The following is a 21,108-nucleotide window of genomic DNA, read 5'->3' as shown; positions in this document are numbered from 1 at the left end:
TGTTATTATTTCAATTTTTTTTAATTTATAGAGGCTTGCTTTGTTTCCCAACATATGGTCTATCCTTGAGAATGTTCCACGTGCACTTGAGAAGAATGTGTATTCTGCTGTTTTTGGATGGAGTGTTCTATATATGTCTATTAAGTCCAACTGTTTTAGCTTTTCATTTAATGCCACTGTTTCCTTGTAGATTTTCTGTCTGGCTGATCTGTCCTATGATGTGAGTGGAGTATTGAGGTCCCCTGCTATTATTGTGTTATTTTTGATGTCTTCTTTTAGGTTTGTTAATAGTTGCTTTATGAACTTTGGTGCTCCTCTGTTGGGTGCATTGATATTTATAAGCATTATTTCTTCCTGATGTAGTGTTCCTTTGATCGTTATATATTGACCCTCTTTGTCTCTCTTTACCTGCTTTATCTTGAAATCTACTTTGTCTGATATAAGTATTGTGACGCCTGCTTTCTTTTGTTTGCCATTAGCTTGGAGTATCGTCTTCCACCCCTTCACTCTGAGCCTGTACTTGTCATTGGAGCTGAGGTGTGTTTCTTGGAGGCAACAAATTGTTGGATCTTGTTCTTTAATTCCTCTTGCCACTCTGTGTCTTTTTATTGGAGAGTTCAGTCTGTTTACATTGAGGGTGATCATTGATATATGAGGGCTTACTGCTGTCATTCTGTCACTCGTTTTCCGGTTTTCCTGCATTTCTTTTGTTTCTCGTCCTGTGTGTTTTGGTCTACCCATTGACTTCTGCAGTTTCTTATGCTGTGTTTCTTAGCTTTTTCCTTATTTATTTTTTGTGTCTCTGTTCTGCTTTTTAGTTTAGTGGCTACCCTGAAGTTTGTATTCAGAATCTCGTGCATAGCATAGTACATTTTCTGATGGCCTCTTATTTCCTTAGTCTAAACTGATCCAGTCCCTTTCCTCCTCCCCTCCTAAGTTATTATTTTCATCTCTTATTCCAACTTGTGTTGTGAGTTTGTGGTTAAAGTAACAAGATATTTGTTTTTGGTGTTTTCCTTCCCTTTATCCTAGTGCTATAGTTGAATATTTGCTATCCTATTCTGATTCTATCTATTTGTCTCCTTACTCTGTGTTTTGTGACCCCTTTTTTCTTTTTTCAGGTTTCAGGGCCTTCTTGAGGATTTCTTGAAGGGGGGGGGATCTCAGTGGCTACAAAGTCCCTTAGCTTTTGTTTGTCTGAGAAAGATTTAATTTCTCTCTCATATCTGAAGGATATTTTTGCTGGATAGAGTATTCTTGGCTGAAGATTTTTATCATTTAAAGTTTTGAATATGTCATTCCATTCTCTCCTAGCTTGTAAGGTTTCTGCAGAGAAATCTGCTGAAAGTCTGATAGGGGTTCATTTGTAGGTTATTTTCTTCTGCCTTGCTGCCCTGAGTATTCTCTCTTTGTCTTTCATTTTTTCCAGTTGTACTACTATCTGCCTTGCAGTAGGTCTTTTTACATTGAGAAATCTAGGAGATCTGAAAGCTTCCTCCACACACATTTCTCTCTCATTCCCTAGATTTGGGAAGTTGTCTGCTATTATTTCTTTGAGCATGCTTTCTGCTCCATTCTCCTTTTATTTGCCCTTGGGATACCTATAATTCTTATGTTGCATTTCCTCATTGAGTCAGGTTTTTCTCGGAAATTTTCTTCATTTCTTTTTAGTCTTAGTCCTCTCTCGTCCTCTGTCTGGAGCCAGTCAACCTGTCTATCTTCTATTATGCTGACTTGCTCCTCTATGGTATCCACATGAGCATTCAGGGAATCCGTATTTTGTTTTATGTTTTCCATTGTATTTTTCATCTCTATTATTTCTGATTGATTCTTCTTTATAGTTTCAATCTCTTTTGTGAAGTAGCTCCAGAACTCATTGAATTGTTTCTCTATATTGTTTTTACCTCATTGATTTTTTTGACAATAGCTATTCTGAATTCATTGTCATTTAGTTTACTTATTTCTGAGTCCTCAGGACATAATTCTGGGTGTGTGTTTCCCTCTGGTCTGGAGATTTGATGAATTGACGGATGTTGGAAGGACAGGTCTTCCCCATTGTGATATTATTTGGTTGCAGTTACAGCCTCTTGCCACTAGAGAGGGTGGAGAGTTGCATATTCTGGGCCCTCTGCCCTCAGCCCAGATGGCACAGGGCCACACAGTGCAGTGCAACGTGGGTAGGGAGGGTGCTTTCTCTTGCCCGCAGACCCGGGTTTCCTGATCAGCTCTCTGCTATCTGGTCTCTTGGCTTGATGAGGTCACCCCATGCAAAAGCTTTCGCCCTGTTAGAGGGCTTCCCTGTAGGCCCATTCCAGCTCCTCCAAGGGGGGCTCCATCCTCTCCCCCCTCCATCATTTGGCTGCTGTGGGTCTCTGAGGATTCCTGTGCTATTAGGATATTTTCTGGTGGAATATGCTTGCTCCTTTTTGTTGTATGGTGGAGGGGAGAGAGTCCAGGGCAAGCTCACTCTGCCATGATGCTGACATCCCACACCCCTCCCCCCCTTGCTTTTTTTAATTTTTGATGAGAGCATTAGTCCTCTTCATGTTTTTCTTTTAGGTTTATGGATTCATGCTTCATTGTAGGGATGGCAGAGTGGCATTTCTACCACAGGAATGTGAAAGCTGACAGTCTTATGATTTTTTTTCACTTGTTCTGTACATTTAAATACATGTAAAGAATAGATTTGGATGTTATCCAAACTTGAGTTAGTTGACTCATTCCAAAGTGGCTATTTGGTCTTTGTCTCTTTTACTCAACCATAAAATGACTCATAGGGGCTGGCCCGGTTGTGTAGTAGTTAAGTTTGCACAGTCCAGGGTTCATCGGTTCAGATCCCAGGTGTGGACCTATGCACTGCTCACCAAGCCACACTGTGGCAGCATCCCACATACAAAATAGAGGAAGATTGGCACAGATGTTAGCTCAGTGACAATCTTCCTCAGGAAAAAAAATAAAATAAAAAATGGCTTATAAATAGTGATCATTTTAATAGTGACCTAAGATCAAGCCTCCCACCTTCATTTTTAATTTATTTTTATTTAAAAAATAGTGGTAAAATATACATAACATAAAATTTACCACTTAAGTCACTTTTAAGTGTACATTTTGTACATTTTAAGCATACAGTGGCATTGAGTACATTCACATTTTTGTGCAACCATCACCACTGTCCATCTCCAGGACTTTTTTCATCTTGCAAAACTGTAAATCTCTATCTATTAAACATTAACTCCTTATTTCTCCCTCCTCCCAGCCCTGCCAACCACCACTCTACATTCTGTCTCTGTGAATTCATCTATTCTTAGTACCTCATATAAGTGGAATTATAAAGTCTTTGTCCTTTTATGACTGGCTTATTTGACTGAGCTACTGTCCTCAAGGTTCATCCATGTTGTAGCATGTGTCAGAATTTCCTTGATCTGTGATTTCTTACTTTTAGAGGTGTTTCAGTTTCCTTATACAGAGCCTTAACTACCAAGATGAAATTTTGCTCAAATTTCTGTTTTCCTAAGGAATAAAAGGAGTGCTCCTTAAAAAGCTTTAAAAATGTCTGGTACATACTGATGCACATAGCAGCATTGTTCACAATAGCCAAAAGGTGGAAACAATCCACAAGACCATTAACAGATGAATGAATAAAGAAAATGTGGTGTTTTCATAAAATGTAATATTATTCAGCCTCAAAAAGGAAGGAAGATCTAACACATGCTACAACATGGGTGAACCTTGAGGACATTAAGTGAAATAAGCCAGACAGAAAATGATAAATATTTTATGATTCCACTTATATGGGGTATTGAGAATAATCAAATTCACAGAGACAGAAAGTAGAAAAGTGGTTACCAGGGGCTTAGCGGTGGGTAGGGGAGGATGAGGAGTTTAATGGGAACAGCATTTCAATTTGGGATGTTAAAGAGTTCTGGAGATGGATGGCGGTGATGGTTGTACAACAATGTGAATGTACTTAATACCACTGAATTATACACTTGAAATGGTTAAGATGGTAAATTTTGTTGTATGTATTTTATCACAATTTTGAAAAATAATTTAAAAATCTTTACACACAAAAAACTATTTTGATTACATTACTTTAGCTCTATAGAAATGATTTCACAGAAGAATGATTTAATACTATGTTTTTGGATTTCTTTTTACATGGTTAGTATACAAAATGGTGATCTGAAGATAATTTCTACGTCTTATGTTTATGAGACCACATAGTTCAGTTTATGACTATTGATGACAATGTACATTATTTATAAAATGTCCAAGTGATACATTTTCCCTTGACTTTAGTTCTTGGAAAGTTTGCTTTCATGGTGAATTGCTGCCTGCTCTCTTTTTGAGATAATGTGAAATCTACCTTTCGCCTTTGACTGTCAGGAACTGAGAGCCACCTTTTATGCTGGTTTGTGGTGATTAGCTGTTCAAACCAGTATTTCCCTGGAGAATCATTAAACATCATCCTGTTTCTATTCACTTTGAGCACCGTGAGTGAAGCAGCTTGGTTACAATTCAGTGTCTGCAATTCAGATGGCTGGCCTTTGTGACTTTAAACCATGTTTCTCTGTCCCAAATGTCTTAACACTGTATCTGTTCCTATCTGTCACCCAGCTTCTTCTTGTATTCTGTTTCTGGAAAACGGTTCTTGTATCTTTGAGGTTCCTCCAAGGCTTCTTCAAATGCATTTTATATATGCCACATAGCTTGTGTTTTAAATCAAATCATCTCAGCCATATCTCCCAAATTTCATTTAGAGATATCCATGCAGATGTTTTCTAGTGGTGCAGTATTAGACAAAACCAAAAACTACTCATGTGGACAACGTTCTCCACACATACCCTGTAGCCCTAGTCTTTTCGTCACTAGGGTTCCAAATTTTGGCACTAACTTCTAACTATCTTTTTTTCTTCCCTCAACTATCCAATTAGATGTCAAATTCTGTAGTTTCTGTCTTTACAATTATTTTACATCTGATCCTTTCTAATCTCAGTGTCACACTCTCCCATTTTCTTTCTTCAAGCCTTTGTAATTACCCACCTCTTGGATGTCTTAGTCTGTTCTGGCTGCTAAAACAAAATATCACAGACTAGCTGGCTTGTAAACAACAGAAATTTATTTCTCACAGTTCTGGAGGCTGAAAGTCTAAGATCAAAGTGCCAGCGTGGTTGGGTTCTGGTGAAGCCCTCTTCCAGATTGCAGACTGCTGACTTCTCACTGTGTCCTCACATGGTGGAAGGGACGAGGGCTCTCTCTAGGGTCTCTTTGATAAGGGCACTAATCTCATTCATGAGGGTGGAGCCCAAAGGCCCCATCTCTAAAAGCCATCACACTGGGTATTAATATTTCAACATGAGTTTTGTAGGGACCATTCAGACCACAGCACTGGATTATTCCAATATTCTTCTAATAGTATTCTCTGCCACACCTCTCCTCTTGACCAATCCGTTCCTTATGCTGTTGCCAGATCTGTCTTCACTCTCGGCTTTTTGGAGGCTTTTCACAATGTGGCTCAAACCAAGGATCTGATCTAGTTACTACTATTCCTCAAGGCATAATCCAGGCCCAGCCAAATGGAAGTACTCACTCTCTCCTCAACATGCCGTGCATTGTCTCACCTTAATGCTTTAGTTTATGTTGTTAAGTCCTGGTGGAAAGTGCTTCTCCCCACCCTACCCTCCATCTCTGCCACTCAGGAATACTATCCATCGTTTATATGCCACCTCCATTATTAAACTTTTCCTGATGTGATCTCTTCTGGTTTTAACTTTCCTCTAACCTTTTATATCTGGTTGTCACTTATGACTAATGTCATATTCATCTTATCTTAAACTTATTTGTGAATTTCTCTTTCCTACATAAGCTTCTAAGATAATGAACTACGGCTCTTTAGCTACTAAGCATTATGTTTCTTCGTGTTTTCTGCTTAGATCGACATCTTGCCACCCCAAAATGTGTCTCTTCAACTTGAGGATTATTTTGGGCTGAAGATTCTTAAGAACAAAAGACTCAGGAAGAAACTCTGACCTTCCCCCAACTGCCTAAAATAATTTAAGATAGAAGCCCTGTTCCAAGAAGGAGCTATCACTATAGATAGCTGTAGTATAATATGAACTAGGCAGGGTAGACAGGGAGAAACCTAGCAAGGTCCATTTGATCGAAGTCCTTTGTGTCCCATTGTCTCTAGATGGCCCAACAAACATTTGTTTACCAAACATTAACTCTTTCTGTCTTCCTGTAAATTGCCTCCCTTCCCTTTGAAGGCCCAGACCCCTGCCCCCTTCTCCTTAGTCCAGAATGAGATATATACCTCATTTTTGCCTTACAGTCTGGAATTTTTCATGCACATGTGAATTCCCCATGCCCATGTATTAAACTGTTTTTGATTTTCTCCTGTTAACCTGCCTTATGTCATTTTTTTTTTTTTTTTTATTAATGTTATGATAGATTACAACCTTGTGAGATTTCAGTTGTACATTTTTGTTAGTCATGTTGTGGGTACACCACTTCCCCCTCCGTACCCTCCCCCCACCCCCCCTTTTCCCTGGTAACCACCAATCAGATCTCCTTCTCAATATACTAATTTCCACCTATGAGTGGAGTCATATAGAGTTCGTCTTTCTCTGACTGACTTATTTCGCTTAACATAATACCCTCGAGGTCCATCCACATTGTTGTGAATGGGCCAATTTCGTCTTTTTTTATGGCTGAGTAGTATTCCATTGTGTATATATACCACATCTTCTTTATCCAATCATTAGTTTCTGAGCATGTAGGCTGGTTCCACGTCTTGGCTATTGTAAATAATGCTGCAATGAACATAGGGGTGCAACGGACTCTTGAGATATCTGATATCAGGTTCTTAGGATAGATACCCAGTAATGGGATGGCTGGGTCATAGGGTATTTCTATTTTTAACTTTTTGAGAAATCTCCATACTGTTTTCCATAGTGGCTGTACCAGTTTGCATTCCCACCAACAGTGTATGAGGGTTCCTCTTTCTCCACAACCTCTCCAACATTTGTCGTTCTTGGTTTTGGATGTTTTTGCCAATCTAACGGGGGTAAGGTGATATCTTAGTGTAGTTTTGATTTGCATTTCCCTGATGATTAGCGATGATGAACATCTTTTCATGTGTCTATTGGCCATATTCATATCTTCTTTTGAGAAATGTCTGTTCATGTCCTCTGCCCATTTTTTGATCGGGTTGTTTGTTCTTTTGTTGTTAAGCAGTGTGAGTTCTTTGTATATTATGGAGATTAACCCTTTGTCGGATAAGTGGCTTGTAAATATTTTTTCCCAATTAGTGAGCTGTTTTTTTGTTTCAATCCTGTTTTCCCTTGCCTTGAAGAAGCTCTTTAGTCTGATGAAGTCCCATTTGTTTATTCTTTCTATTGTTTCCCTCAACTGAGGAGTTACAGTGTCCGAAAAGATTCTTTTGAAACTGATGTCAAAGAGTGTACTGCCTATATTCTCTTCCAAAAGACTTATTGTCTCAGGCCTAATCTTTAGGTCTTTGATCCATTTTGAGTTTATTTTGGTGTGTGGTGAAAAAGAATGGTCAATTTTCAATCTTTTGCATGTGGCTGTCCAGTTTTCCCAGCACCATTTGTTGAAGAGACTTTCTTTTCTCCATTGTAGGCCCTCTGCTCCTTTGTCGAAGATTAGCTGTCCATAGATGTGTGGTTTTATCTCTGGGCTTTCAATTCTGTTCCATTGATCTGTGGACCTGTTTTTGTACCAGTACCATGCTGTTTTGATCACTGTAGCTTTGTAGTATGTTTTGAAATCGGGGATTGTGATTCCGCCGGCTTTGTTTTTCTTGCTCAGGATTGCTTTAGCAATTCGCGGTCTTTTGTTGCCCCATATGAATTTTAGGATTGTTTGTTCAATTTCTGTGAAGAATGTTCTTGGGATTCTGATTGGGATAGCATTGAATCTGTATATTGCTTTAGGTAGTATGGACATTTTAACTATGTTTATTCTTCCAATCCATGTGCAAGGGATGTCTTTCCATCTCTTTATGTCATCGCCTATTTCTTTCAAGAGAGTCTTGTAGTTTTCATTGTATAGATCCTTCACTTCCTTGGTTAAGTTTATCCCAAGGTATTTTATTCTTTTTGTTGCGATTGTGAATGGGATAGAGTGCTTGAGTTCTTTTTCTGTTAGTTTATTGTTAGTGTATAGAAATGCTACTGATTTATGCACGTTAATTTTATACCCTGCTACTTTGCTGTAGTTGTTGATTATTTCTAATAGTTTTTCTGTGGATTCTTTGGGGTTTTCTATGTATAAGATCATGTCGTCTGCAAACAACGAGAGTTTTACTTCTTCGTTACCTATTTGGATTCCTTTTATTTCTTTTTCCTGCCGAATTGCTCTGGCCAGCACCTCCAGAACTATGTTGAATAGGAGTGGTGAAAGTGGGCACCCTTGTCTTGTTCCTGTCCTCAGAGGGATGGCTTTCAGCTTTTGTCCATTGAGTATGATGTTGGCTGTGGGTCTATCATATATGGCCTTTATTATGTTGAGGTACTTTCCATCTATACCCATTTTACTGAGGGTTTTTATCATAAATGGGTGTTGGATCTTGTCGAATGCTTTCTCTGCATCTATTGAGATGATCATGTGGTTTTTGGTTTTCATTTTGTTAATGTAGTGTATCACGTTGATTGACTTGCGGATGTTGAAACATCCCTGTGTCCCTGGTATAAATCCCACTTGATCATGGTGTATAATCTTTTTGATGTATTGCTGTAATCGGTTTGCCAAAATTTTGTTGAGGATTTTTGCATCTATGTTCATCAGTGATATCGGCCTGTAGTTCTCCTTCTTTGTGTTGTCCTTGTCAGGTTTGGGGATCAGAGTGATGTTGGCTTCATAGAATGTGTTAGGGAGTTCTCCATCTTTCTCAATTTTCTGGAACAGTTTGAGGAGAATAGGTATTAAGTCTTCTTTGAATGTTTGGTAGAATTCTCCAGAGAAGCCGTCTGGTCCTGGACTCTTGTTTTTGGGGAGGTTTTTGATTACCGTTTCTATTTCCTTACTTGTGATTGGTCTATTCAGATTCTCCATTTCTTCCTGATTCAGTTTGGGGAGATTGTAGAAGTCTAGGAATTTGTCCATTTCTTCCAGGTTGTTCAATTTGTTGGCATATAGTTTTTCATAGTATTCTCTTATGATCTCTTGTATTTCATTGGTATCTGTTGTGATTTCTCCTCTGTCATTCCTGATTTTATTAATTTGCGATTTCTCTCTTCTTTTCTTGGTGAGTCTGGCTAGGGGTTTGTCAATTTTGTTAATTCTTTCGAAGAACCAACTCTTTGTTTCATTGATCCTTTCTATTGTCTTTTTTGTTTCAATATCGTTTATTTCTGCTCTTATTTTTATTATTTCCCTCCTTCTACTGACTCTGGGCCTTGTTTGTTCTTCTTTTTCTAGTTCTGTTAGGTGTCGTTTGAGGTTGCTTACGTGAGCTTTTTCTTGTTTAGTGAGGTGAGCCTGTATTGCGATGAATTTCCCTCTTAGGACTGCTTTTGCTGCATCCCAAATGATTTGGTATGTCGTGTTCTCATTTTCATTTGTCTCCAGATAATATTTGATTTCTTCTTTAATTTCTTCAATGATCCATTGTTTGTTGAGAAGCGTGTTGTTTAGTCTCCACATTTTTGCACCTTTCTCTGCTTTTTTCTTGTAGTTGATTTCTAGTTTAATAGCGTTATGATCAGAAAAGATGCTTGATATTATTTCAACTCTCTTGTATTTATTGATGTTTGCTTTGGTTCCCAAAATATGGTCAATCCTTGAGAATGTTCCATGTGCACTTGAGAAGAATGTGTAACCTGCTGTTTTTGGATGAAGTGTTCTATATATATCTATTAAGTCCATCTGGTCTAATTTTTCATTTAATTCTATTATTTCCTTGTTGATTTTCTGTCTGGATGTTCTGTCCATTGGTGTTAATGGTGTGTTGAGGTCCCCTACTATTATTGTATTGTTGTTGATGTCTTCTTTTAGTTCTATTAAGAGTTGCTTTACAAATTTTGGTGCTCCTGTGTTGGGTGCGTATATATTTATAAGTGTTATGTCTTCTTGGTGGAGAGTCCCTTTTATCATTATATACTGTCCCTCTTTGTCTTTCTTTATCTGTTTTGCTTTGAAATCTACCTTGTCTGATATTAGTATAGCGACACCTGCTTTCTTTTGTTCATTATTAGCTTGGAGTATTGTTCTCCATCCCTTCACTCTGAGTCTGTGTTTGTCTTTGGGGCTGAGGTGTGTTTCCTGGAGGCAGCATATTGTTGGATCTTGTTCTTTGATCCATCCTGCCACTCTGTGTCTTTTGATTGGGGAGTTCAATCCGTTTACATTTAGAGTGATTATTGAGACGTGGGGGCCTACCACTACCATTTTGTGTCTTGTTTTCCGGTTTTCTTCAGTTTCCTTTGTTTCTCGTCCCATGGTTTAATCTGTTCTGATGTAGAGCTGCTACTCTCTGTTGTTGTCCTTCTACTTATCTCCTCTGCTCTTGGTTTTGTAGCCCCTTTCCTTTTTTGGATTTTTCAGGAATGAGGGTTTTCCTGAGGATTTCCTGAAGAGGAGGTTTTGTGGCAATGAACTCCCTTAATTTTTGTTTATCTGGGAAAGTTTTTATTTCTCCATCGTATTTGAAGGATATTTTCGCTGGGTAGAGAATTCTCGGCTGTAGGTTTTTGTCCTTCAGATTTTTGAATATATCATTCCACTCTCTTCTAGCCTGTAAAGTTTCTGCTGAGAAATCTGCTGATAGCCTGATGGGGGTTCCTTTGTAGGTTAGTTTCTTTTGCCTGGCTGTCCTTAATATTTTCTCCTTGTCGTTGACTTTTGCTAGCTTCACTACTATATGCCGTGGAGTTGGTCTTCTTGCATTGATAAAGTTTGGAGATCTATTGGCTTCTGTCACCTGAAGATCCATCTCCCTCACCAGATTTGGGAAGTTCTCAGCCATTATTTCTTTGAATAGGTTTTCTGCCCCTTTCTCCTTCTCTTCTCCCTCTGGTATACCTATAATCCTTACGTTGCATCTCCTAATTGTGTCTGATAATTCTCGGAGAGTTTCTTCATTTCTTTTAAGTCTTGCTTCTCTCTCCTCCTCTGCCTGCAACAATTCTATATTGCCATCTTCCAAATTGCTAATTCTTTCCTCCATATTATCGGCCCTACTGTTCAGAGCATCTAGATTTTTCTTAATCTCCTCTATTGTGTTCTTCATTTCCAGTATTTCTGTTTGGTTCTTCTTTATCGTATCAAACTCTTTTGTGACATAGCTCCTGAACTCGTTGAGTTGTCGGTCAGAATTCTCTCTTAACTCAGTGAGTATTTTAATGATGGCTGTTTTGAAGTCATCATCATTTAGGTTATATATCTCATTTTCTTTGGGATTGTTTTCTGTGTATTTGTTACTTTCTTTCTGTTCTGGAGATTTCATGTATTTTTTCATATTGCTTGATGATGTTGATTTGTGCCTCCGCATGGAGATAGAGTTTAGTTGCTCCTTTCACTTGTTTCAGCTGCTGCAGTGGGGGGAGCAGCTGTTTATACTTCACCAACCAGGAACCCTGTCCGTAGTTGCTAACTGGGCCTGGGCCCCTCTTCGTAGCCACAGTGGCCCTTTGGATTCCCTCCTCTGCCGTGGGGGCCGTCACGGGGGGCTTCAGGCTGCAGGTGCCTACTGTTGTTGCCCACCTAGATGCGCTCTCTCCTTGGGGTCTGCAACGGTGTTATGGGCTTTTCCAGCGGCCAGGGGTGGGATCACTTTTATTTGTCGCTCGGTTGCTGTCAGCACCCACCAAATCTCACTTGTCCTCTATGGGTCGCAGGAGAGCTATTGGCATCTTCTACAGTCTGTGGTTAGTACACCTAGCTATGCTGCTTTTGCCCTGGGGTCTTCCAGCCTTGTGGCTGGCGGCTGGGTGCCTTCTACTGGTGCTGTGCAGAGGCTTTCCCTAAGGCTTCTGTGAGCCTGTAGGGTTTCCCCCTAGGCTACTAAGCTGGGTCTCTGGAACTCTCTCCAGCCCCAGTCCTCTCCAAGATCTCCGGCAATCCCTAGCCTCACCGGGTGGGCAACGGCAGCTGGGGGTCGCCCCGCCCTCTGGGCTTCTCTCCCGGCCTCTGCCGGGAGCTCTGAATGCTCAGCGTGGCCCCTCTGCTACCGGCAGACAGAGAGTTTTGTCTGCTGCCTGGCGGAGCTCCGGCGCTTCCCCTCCGGGTCGCCGGACCCGCCTTTGAAAGTTCCCCCGCCCCGGTCCTCTCCGAGATCTCCGGCAATCCCTAGTCCCACGGGGCTGGCAACGGCAGCTGGGGGACGCCCCGCCCTCTGGGCTTCTGTCCGAGCCTCTGCCGGGAGCCCTGAGTGCTCAGCGTGGCCCCTCTGCTACCGGCAGACAGAGAGTTTTGTCTGCTGCCTGGGGGAGCTCCGGCACTTCCCCTCCGGGTTGCCGATCCGGCCTTTGAAAGTTCCCCCGCCCCGGTCCTCTCTGAGATCTCCGGCAATCCCTAGTCCCACGGGGCGGGCAACGGCAGCTGGGGGTCGCCCCGCCCTCTGGGCTTCTGTCCGGGCCTCTGCCGGGAGCCCTGAGTGCTCAGCGTGGCCCCTCTGCTACCGGCAGACAGAGAGTTTTGTCTGCTGCCTGGCGGAGCTCCGGCGCTTCCCCACCGGGTCGCCGGACCCGCCTTTGAAAGTTCCCCCGCCCCGGTCCTCTCCGAGATCTCCGGCAATCCCTAGTCCCACGGGGCGGGCAACGGCAGCTGGGAGACCTCCGTGCCCTCCGTGTCTCTCTCTGGGACCCTCCGGGCGCCCCGAGCACCAGGCCGGGTCTCCCCGCCAATGGCAGGGAGAGACTCTCCCCGCGGGCTCAGGTGTGCAACTCCAAAGTTTCCCTCTGCGTTTAGGAGTAATTGCGGGGGGTTTAAGTAGGGTTCTGGTCACCTGTTTCCACCGTCGCTCCTCTGTTGTGTTCTCGCTCCTGCCCTAGATGTGTGTGGATCCTCTGGGGGCGTCCGTTGGAAGAAAGCCACTTGCGGGTACTAGGCTGCCCGTCGGGGTCGGAGAGTTTTCACCTATTTCCACATCCTCCCGGAGGAAAGTCCGTCCGCCTTCCGATGTATAGTCGCGTGGGTGTCTCAGACGTCCTGAGATGCTGTCTGGATATCCTTTGTCAAGCGATAAGTGTCCAAATAATTGTAGACTCGAAGGGCGAGAGACAAAGAGGACTACTCACGGCGCCATCTTGGAATTCCTCCCTAAATCACAGGATGACGGAGAAAAATCAATCCTACATATACTGCCGCTATAGCTGTAATTCCACTGACTGTGGACTGGAGTAATAACCCTCCCCCCCTCTCCCAAGCTCCGCGTCCAGTCCACACCTGCCTTATGTCATTTTAAATATTGGACCAGACATAAGAACCAAGAGGGAAAGGGGGAAATTTTTCCCTCCCCTAAAGTTTTGGCATAGTCAACAGGATACTCATTAGTTGACAAGATCTTCTCTGGCTGCAAAAAACTGCCTTCTCTGACTGGAAGAACTGCTTTCTCTCGAAAACTACTGCAGATAAAAAGATCCTGGGTCGTCTGACAAAGGCCAGGAAGGGGTAAGCTTTCTTGCCTCAGCAGCCTCCTGGGATCTCTGTCTGCTGGATCTGATGGAAGCAAGTGATGAGAATTTATTTTTTCTCTTTCTTTCTAAATTTAGATTAGCAGGAGAAAATATTTGTGAAATTAGTTTCTTGGGCAAAAGTGACTCTAGTAAAGATTTGGGGTGAGTACTCTTGATTTTGTTGATTCTTTCCTTCCCAAAATGATCTTTTATCTGCACCAGTCAGAGGATGCATATGCATCTGCAGGACAGCAAAGTAGGCTGTGGATCGAGTTTGGGTTGCTATTAAGATCCTACTCATCAATGGCTAGAGGTTGGATCCTTTGAATTGGAAAAACTTATAAATTGAAAAAAAGCATTTTTAGAGAGCTCTTACATTGGTATAATGGCTAGTCATTAAGACTCTCTTAATAAGCTGGAAAGACGGAAATTAGAACAAAAATCAAAGTCCACTCAGACTCCTTCCTATTGGACTTCAGACATTGGCAGATATTATAAAAGTCAGGACATTGGAAGTACAATCGTACAGCACCCAAGAAGAAAAAGGAAAAACATAGTATATAACAACTAGGCTTAGGGACTCCCTAACAAGATGAAAGACCAAAAATTTAGACTTAAAACAAAAATCCAATGTAAAAGCCCTGTCTTAAAATCCAACCCCACCTGCCTGTTTTAGCTTCCCTTTTTCTTATGAGATTTACAGAGAGCACTTCAGCCTAATCTCTAAGAGTATATAGGTTGCTCATATGAATCCTGAAAGCCAGAAAGTGAATTTAGCAGAAGCACCTAGGACAGGCAGTAAAGCTCACTTCACTGAACCATACAATTAGGCTTTGCCAGCTTCCAGCCTTCCTATGTAATGTCCTTTGTGGGTATGTCCTAGAACTCCCTCCCGAGGAATTCATGTCCCTGGATAAAAGCCCTTTTACCTCCACTCAATGGCCATTCTGTATTGCCCAGTTAAGAAAAATAAAATTTCACATTGTCCCTTCCTTTCCAAGTCCAGACCCATTGGTTTTGACCTTTTCTCTCCCAGGGACAACTATTACCTTCTTACTTGTCTCGTTTTGTGTCCTAAGGGCTTGGCTTAGCTTTCTGCCTGCCTGGGACGTGAGGCTATCAGTTCTTTCTTTGGCTATCTTTGGGAGTGACTCTGGATCTTGAGAAGGTAATAACCTTTGAGGATGCCTTTTGGGTCCATGGAGCTGTGGAATACAGCCAGAGATATTTACTGTTTGTCCTGGCTGAAAACTGGCAAGATATTTGTAAGAGGTTTTTAGGAGCTCTATGATAAAAAATTGGCCAAATTGGAAGCTGATTGGAATCTTTTTATAAGCCTTCTTCCCTAAGTTAAGATAAAACTATGTACTATGTAAACTATGAAAGAAGCTTTTGGAGATGCAGACTACTATGGAAGCATCCTTGCCTGAAAATCTAATTTAAGGAAAATTTTTAAATGGAGGCTATAAGATCTCTGTTTGCATCTGTCTGTGTGTTTGTGTGTGTGTTCATATACATATGTTGTAAATATATTTTTGTTCCTCCAGATGGTATTATCAAGACTAGTTTATAAGTGAGTTCTGTTTGATTGTTTTAAAAACAAACAAGTGCTATATAAATTGAGTATACTTTCAAAAATATAACAGAAACTAACCCAAATGAATCTCAGGATCACGTGATCTAGGAAAATATTTGGTATTATAGCTAATTTAAGTTTGTTGGGTTAATTAAAATAGGCATGTCTTTAGATTTATCAGCATTAAAAATAAAACTTTTGTTCTACCTAGGTTTACTAAAGGTCAAACAAATTCATTCTATCTCTGTTACAAAATTTGGCAGCAAAAAAAATTGATGACTGATTTTGTCTAATGTCTCATGAAGTTTTGTGGGTAATCTAAACGTAATTGTTGGGAGCAAATGATTTAGATATATGTAAATGAGATAAGAGTTTATAGACAAACTTTTTAGCAATAATTATATTTTATAGCATGTGTACTTAAAATAGCTTCCACAATCTTTTTGGTAACTTGAAATTTTAGAATTCTGCTCAGTTAAATTAAATGATGGAAAATTCATTGAATATCTAGATCATTTCCAGATAAGATAAAACATTAGACGTTAATTACTAAACACAGCTTCATCTACTTTTGTCTTCTTATTACAGAGACACCAAAGATATTTGGGTCTTTTAGTGAAGATGTCTTGTGCTTTATTGAAAGATTGAACTATGAAGTAGCATATGTTTCTAGAAATTATGAAAAGTATTTATATTTGCCAAGCCGCAGAATGCTAATGTAAAAGACAGTTTATTATTGTTTACATGTTTATTTATCACTAAAAATTAAAGTTTATAAGGGCTAAAAATTCTAATTAATATATGTAATTAAAACTTAAAATAATAATGAAAATATCTTAATATCAAAGGAAATAAAATGTGTTTTCAGTAAAAAAAAAGGAATGGAAATGCATTTTGTTAAAAAAAAAAAAGAGAGGGAAAACATAGAACAAAATCTGAATGTAAAAAAGGAAGTTATAGAAGGTTTGTGAAAAAGGAACCTTGAGAAAAGAGTTTTATGCATGGTCCAGCTGGCTAAGATTGGAATGAATTAATTAAGTAAATGAGTTTTAATATCAAAAGTAAGCTAGTGCAAAATTAGAATTTGGTTTTCTCTCTGTTAAAAGGAAAGTTTTCTTGAACTGTAGTCTGCTCTTGATAAAGAGATTGTGGAAGGTTTTTCTTTACTTTTAAGTAGTCTGCCGAAAAAGCAGGGATTTTGTTTCTATCAAAATAATTTCCTATGCTTGAAAACCTAAGATCTCTCTATTACGAGAGCTAAGGTTTGTTTTTCAACTGTTTTAACTTTCTATGTTTGCCTTTAGCATCTTCTGTTGTCACTCTGGTTAAACAGGTAGTTAAGTTTGTTTCGTATTGATCTGTGATCCTATTTAGTTAAGCATCCAAACCTTTGATATCTTTAACAAACTTCCCCAAGTCAAATTCTAAAAATGAAGTCTTGGTGCTGGCCCACTGGCGCAGTGGTTAAGTTTGCTCTCTCCACTTTGGCAGCCCGGGGTTTGCCAGTTTGGATCCCGGGCACAAACCTATGCACCACTTATCAAACCATGCTGTGGCAGGTGTCCCACATATAAATCAGAGAAAGAGGGGCACAGATGTTAGCTCAGGGCCAATCTTCCTCAGCAAAAAGAGGAGAATTGGTGGTGGATGTTAGCTCAGGGCTAATCGCCCTTGGAAAAAAAAAATGAAGTCTTTTTGACCTGGAAGAAACTTTGGGAATTTTCCAGAGGGCTCCTGGAACATTTCAAAGTATTGTTAAACTAATTAGGCTTGTTTGGTTTGTTAAATTGCATGGGAAGCATTGTCACATAAGTGATGATAAACTTTCTTAAGTTATAGTGTATGGGTGAATGTTATTAATATGTTTCTAAAAATTGTATGAAATTTCTAAAAATCAAATAAGTCCTGGTATAATTTTATCAGTCATATTTCTATATTAAGTGTTGTACATTTCTTAAAATGTTGTATCTCACAGAAATAACCAGATGTCCTTGTCAACTGCATTGTAATCAGATCTATAAACATGTCACTTTAAGTCTTTTGTCATTTACAGACAGTTGTTTTACTCTGATGCTTTTGCAAATGTTTCATCTTTAAAGGGATTCATGGAAAGGACTCTGACATTTACTCTAGAATACAGGTTTCTGATAAACTTTCAGATCATAAAACTGAGCTGGGTAAGAAATTACAGAACTGTAACAGAGAGACTGATGGCTTCATAAAACTGCTAACAAAAGATCAAGAATTGATTACATGGATCTGAATGAACTGATGAGGATGATTATAATTTTTATGAATTTTTGTTTGAAACATTGATGATTTTTTAAACCTTTTTGTCATTTCTTCTAAGCAACCTATAATTCACAGCAATTCAGTAAATTACACCTTTGTAAGGAGAACTGAAACATTTATCTTTTTCTCCTTACCTGATCCCTCCAGAATTGGGAAACTCATACTGAGTGAGTATTCTTATTTTCATGGCAATATAGTTATTTACATAAGTTCAATAAGAATCTGTTCTCCTTATAATAGGACACAATTGGAAACATTGATTATATTACCAAGGCTTTGACTGGAATGTCATATTTGAGAGACGTGCATAGACTCAGATATAACTAGACAGCTTTAAGGAACTGAGGTACTTTATGGAGCCAAGTTAAGCCCCGTGGAAAAACAGCCTGATATCTTGCTTTCAGGGTTCTCAGCAGCCTATCCAGGTGAGTAAAGAAGGTCACTTCCTGGGAGGCGGAAAAACCTCAGGATATTTTAGGCACCTCAAGAAGAGAGGAATTCATTCAAATTTATTGATATTGCAGGCAGAGTCTGATGACAAGTCCTTGGCATGTCTTTCTCAGTTTTGAGAGGCTTTCAAAGTGCAATCTGAGATTTCTTATGAAAAGTGCCAGCAAAGCAGATTTAAAAGAGCCTCTATGACCAATCACTATTCTTGCTGTATTTATGTGAACAAACAGACCAAGTTTATTGAGTCTAGAATTATTTTGCAAACAGATTAGTCTTAATTTGGCTATCTTTGGTAGAAATGAGGGTGATTCTAGAAAGAAAGATTATGTTTTGATAGAAATTATACTACACACTTGTGGATATTAGATTCCGGTTCTATTAATTGTCTCTGGGGTTTTGTTTTCCACCTGTAAACTGGACTAGATCATGAATTCTTTTCGTTTCCTCAAATATTTGGTTACAATTCTCCAAACTAATGCTTTCCAATTTCTCTCCCACTTTTGAATTGGAATCTTTAAGAACTAAAGCTGCCCTTTTCTTGAAGCCCTGCAAACTGAACAACTTGATATAAACTTAAGGGAGATCATCACAATAGCCCACGTTTGACAATTTTCATGCCTATTGCTGTGTAAGCCACTCAGAATGTTATTTAAACACCTGATGACATCATCAGAGACATTTCCAAATGCAAAAGATGCTTCAACTCTGACATCTAGAAATCTTCTTGACTGGCTGCCCCCTGGGCTCAGAAACTGGTTTATAATTTGCTCCAATCACTAACTGTTGTTTTTCTTTTGTTTCCATACAAATGCCTCTTATTAAATATCTGATTTCTTGCTTACACAATATTTTGGAGCCTTTGGGAGCCCACCTGCATCACCACGTCCTGAAATGAATTTAACTGGACTGACCTATTGTCAGGACTAAGACTGCTTCAATGAGATAGAGCAATCTATTAACTTAGCTCCTGGCTTGTTTGAAGTTCAAAGGTGGAACTAAAGGGGAACAAAATTGGCCACCTAAAAATGTGTCTCTTTGAGGATTATTTGGGGCTGATTTTGGTTTTTTTGGGGGTTTTTTTGGTGAGGAAGGTTGGCCCTAAGTTAACATCTTTTGCCAATCTTCTTCCTTTTGCTTAGGAGGATTGTCACTGAGCTAACATCTGTACCAATCTTCCTCTATTTTGTGTGTGGGACACTGCCATAGCATGGCTTGATAATCGGTGTACGGGTCTGCACCCAGGATCCAAACCCGTGAACCCCAGGCTGCCAAAGCAGAGCATGCAAACTTAACCACTATGCCACCAGGCTGACCCAAAGGGCTGATTATTTTTAAGAACTAAACGCTGAGGAAGAAACTCTGACCTTCTCCTTAATTGCCTAAAAGCACATAAGATAGAAGGCCTGTTCCAGGAAGGAGCTATCACCACAGATTACTATAGTATAATATGAACTAGGCGTGGTAGATAGGGAGAAACCTAGCAACGTCCATTTGGTCAAAGTCCTCTCTGTGTCCCATTGTCTCTAGATGGCCCACCAAACATTTGTTTACCAAACATTAGCTCTTTCCATCTTCCTGTAAATTCCCTCCTTTCCTTTTGAAGGCCCAGACCCATGCTGCCTTCTCCTTAGTCCAGAATGCCTGACAGTCTTTGGAATTTTTCATGCATATGTGAACTCCCCATGCTCATGTATTAAACTTTGATTTTCTCTTGTTGGCTATTGGACCAGCCATAAGAACCAAGAGAGGAAAGGGGGGATTTCTCCCTCCCCCACACGTTCCAAAGGTACTCAAAAAGTATTTCATGAGTTGAAATTTGCAAAACTCCAATGCTGGCAACATATCTCAAGAAAATAACTCAAGGGGTTAAGAAAAGGACGCTGTTTGTAAAACGCTATTTTTATGTAAACATAAAATGTTTACTCAGAACAGCAATCCGTTTATTCAGAATGTTTAGTCAAAACATGTTTATTCAAAAATGTTTATTCAGAACATTCAGAACATGATAAACAATCCACATGTTCAATAAGGGAATGGCTAGATAAACTAAGGGCAGGGCCAGAATCTAATTCTTCTCTTTCGCCTGGCCCATAGAAAGTATTTAAAATTTATTAAGAGAATGGTATACCACTGTACTGGAATATTACGTAACCAAGTGCATGTGAAATCAGTTTTAGGAGAAAATAACTTTCACAAAACATACTATTACATTTATAAATAACCTATGGAAGCACGTTGTTAATAATCAGAAGGGCCAGAGAAATGCCCCCTGTCACATTTCTACAGCAATTTAAAAGGTGTCCTCATCCATACTTTGTCATAACAACCCCGTTAAGGACGCGCGGGAAGTATTATTAACTCGGTTTGACAGGTGAGGAATCCAACCCAGCGAGCTCAGGATTGATCGACTAAGGCGGAGTCAGGACTCCAGCCCCCGCCTCCCGGACCGGGGCTGCCTTGGCAACCGTGATTGGCGCAGGGGCTCCGGGTTTCCTTTCCTTCGCCCTCATTACACTTGCAAACCCAGCCCAGGGCGGCGGGTAGGCGGGCGGCGAGGGGGAAGTACGCGGCGAGGCGCAGGAGCCGGAGGCTGCGGACGGCGCGGCGCCGTAAGGCCCGTGACCATAGAGTCCGGAAGTGCGGCCAGAGCAGCTGCCCGCGGGGCTGCCGCCAGGGCACCACTGAGGACCGCGAGGGCTGTGCCCCGGCGGGCTGGATGGCCGCGCTGCTGGCCATCAAGGTGGTGGCGGGGCTGGCGGCTGCGGCCCTCGCGGCAGTGCTCTTGGAGCACTACGGCCTGGCCGGTCCGCCCTCGCCGTTACCCCAGCTCCGCGCCCCCCGGAGTCCGCACCCCGCGCCGGGCCCCGGGTCCCGCAACATCTTCTGGGGTCTGCAGGTGATGCAGCGGTAGCCGAGTGGTGGGGGTGGGTGCACAGCTGCCACGACGCCACAAGACGCGGGCAGTTTTCGCGGGGCCGCCGCTGGTGCCTGTTAGGGCCCCACACTCGGTCTGGGAGGCTCGATCCTTTACTGGGGGGGTGGGGGGGTGGGTTCCTGGATGCGCTGCATCTTTGCCTTTTTCTTCTGCCTCGAGAGAGCGCCTGGGTCGCCTGTGCCCGTGCTGCCTCTTTCTGACTCAGATATCTCTGT

The 21,108-nt window shown here is 40.9% G+C and overlaps 1 protein-coding gene across 19 annotated transcripts in view; it reads left to right on the top strand.

The window, feature by feature from the left end:
- Positions 1 to 21,108, top strand: part of TMEM62 (transmembrane protein 62) — a 79,801-nt gene that overhangs the window by 26,104 nt on the left and 32,589 nt on the right. For 3 of the 19 annotated variants that reach the window (XM_023619003.2, XM_070238351.1, XM_070238346.1), the window contains exon 1: positions 20,392 to 20,854. The exons of 3 other annotated variants lie outside the window; for them this stretch is intronic. In XM_023619003.2, coding sequence (XP_023474771.1) covers positions 20,675 to 20,854 — 180 coding nt within the window. In that variant the 5' untranslated portion in view covers positions 20,392 to 20,674. Of the gene's footprint in view, positions 1 to 20,368; positions 20,855 to 21,108 lie in introns of those variants that run through there. 13 more of the 19 variants (XM_070238403.1, XM_023619005.2, XM_070238353.1 and 10 more) reach the window with 8 other exon arrangements.

The sequence above is a fragment of the Equus caballus genome, chromosome 1, assembly GCF_041296265.1.
Source record: "Equus caballus isolate H_3958 breed thoroughbred chromosome 1, TB-T2T, whole genome shotgun sequence".
Lineage (NCBI taxonomy): Eukaryota > Metazoa > Chordata > Mammalia > Perissodactyla > Equidae > Equus > Equus caballus.
This window is presented reverse-complemented; position numbering and strand designations above follow the sequence as displayed.